Genomic DNA, 411 nt, shown 5'->3' on the forward strand with positions numbered 1-411 from the left:
CCGCCTCCCCTCCCCTGCTCCCCAGGACGCGGCCTGGCGGCGCCTGGGTCCCCGAGGGCCCGGGAGGGGGCGAGGGGGGCCTGGCTGTTAATTTCCTCGACAATAAAGTGGATGAAACCAATCGGCGCGGGGGGAGTGATTTGGCTACCGGCCACGGGCAGGCGAGCAGGGCCGCTTAGGGGGCGACAGAACTTTATAATCACCTTTTGGATACTGTGGTTCTATTTGATAATAATAGAGTACTTTTTAAAAAGACGAGCGTTTCGTGTTTGCCATTTTTGCTTGGTTGTGCGGGGAGGGAGCTGTGCCTAGAGCCGCTCCTCTCCGCGTGGCCGGGCTGTGGCCGCAGAGGGACGAGCGGCGGCGGCCTGACGCTGCAGGGCGGCGGCCCGCCCGAGGCAGAGTAGGTCC

At 63.3% G+C, this 411-nt stretch overlaps 1 protein-coding gene across 1 annotated transcript in view; it reads left to right on the top strand.

Annotated features, from left to right (window-relative positions):
* The window catches only part of Znf777 (zinc finger protein 777), a 33,760-nt gene extending 33,581 nt beyond the window's left edge, over positions 1-179 (top strand). Inside the window, exon 6 of the mRNA XM_013036374.1 lies at positions 26-179. Within this exon, the coding sequence (XP_012891828.1) occupies positions 26-179 (154 nt within the window). The remainder of the gene's footprint in view (positions 1-25) is intronic.
* The last annotated feature ends 232 nt before the right edge of the window (positions 180-411 follow it).

Source organism: Dipodomys ordii, unplaced genomic scaffold (genome assembly GCF_000151885.1).
Source record: "Dipodomys ordii isolate 6190 unplaced genomic scaffold, Dord_2.0 Scaffold282, whole genome shotgun sequence".
Taxonomy (NCBI): Eukaryota; Metazoa; Chordata; class Mammalia; order Rodentia; family Heteromyidae; genus Dipodomys; species Dipodomys ordii.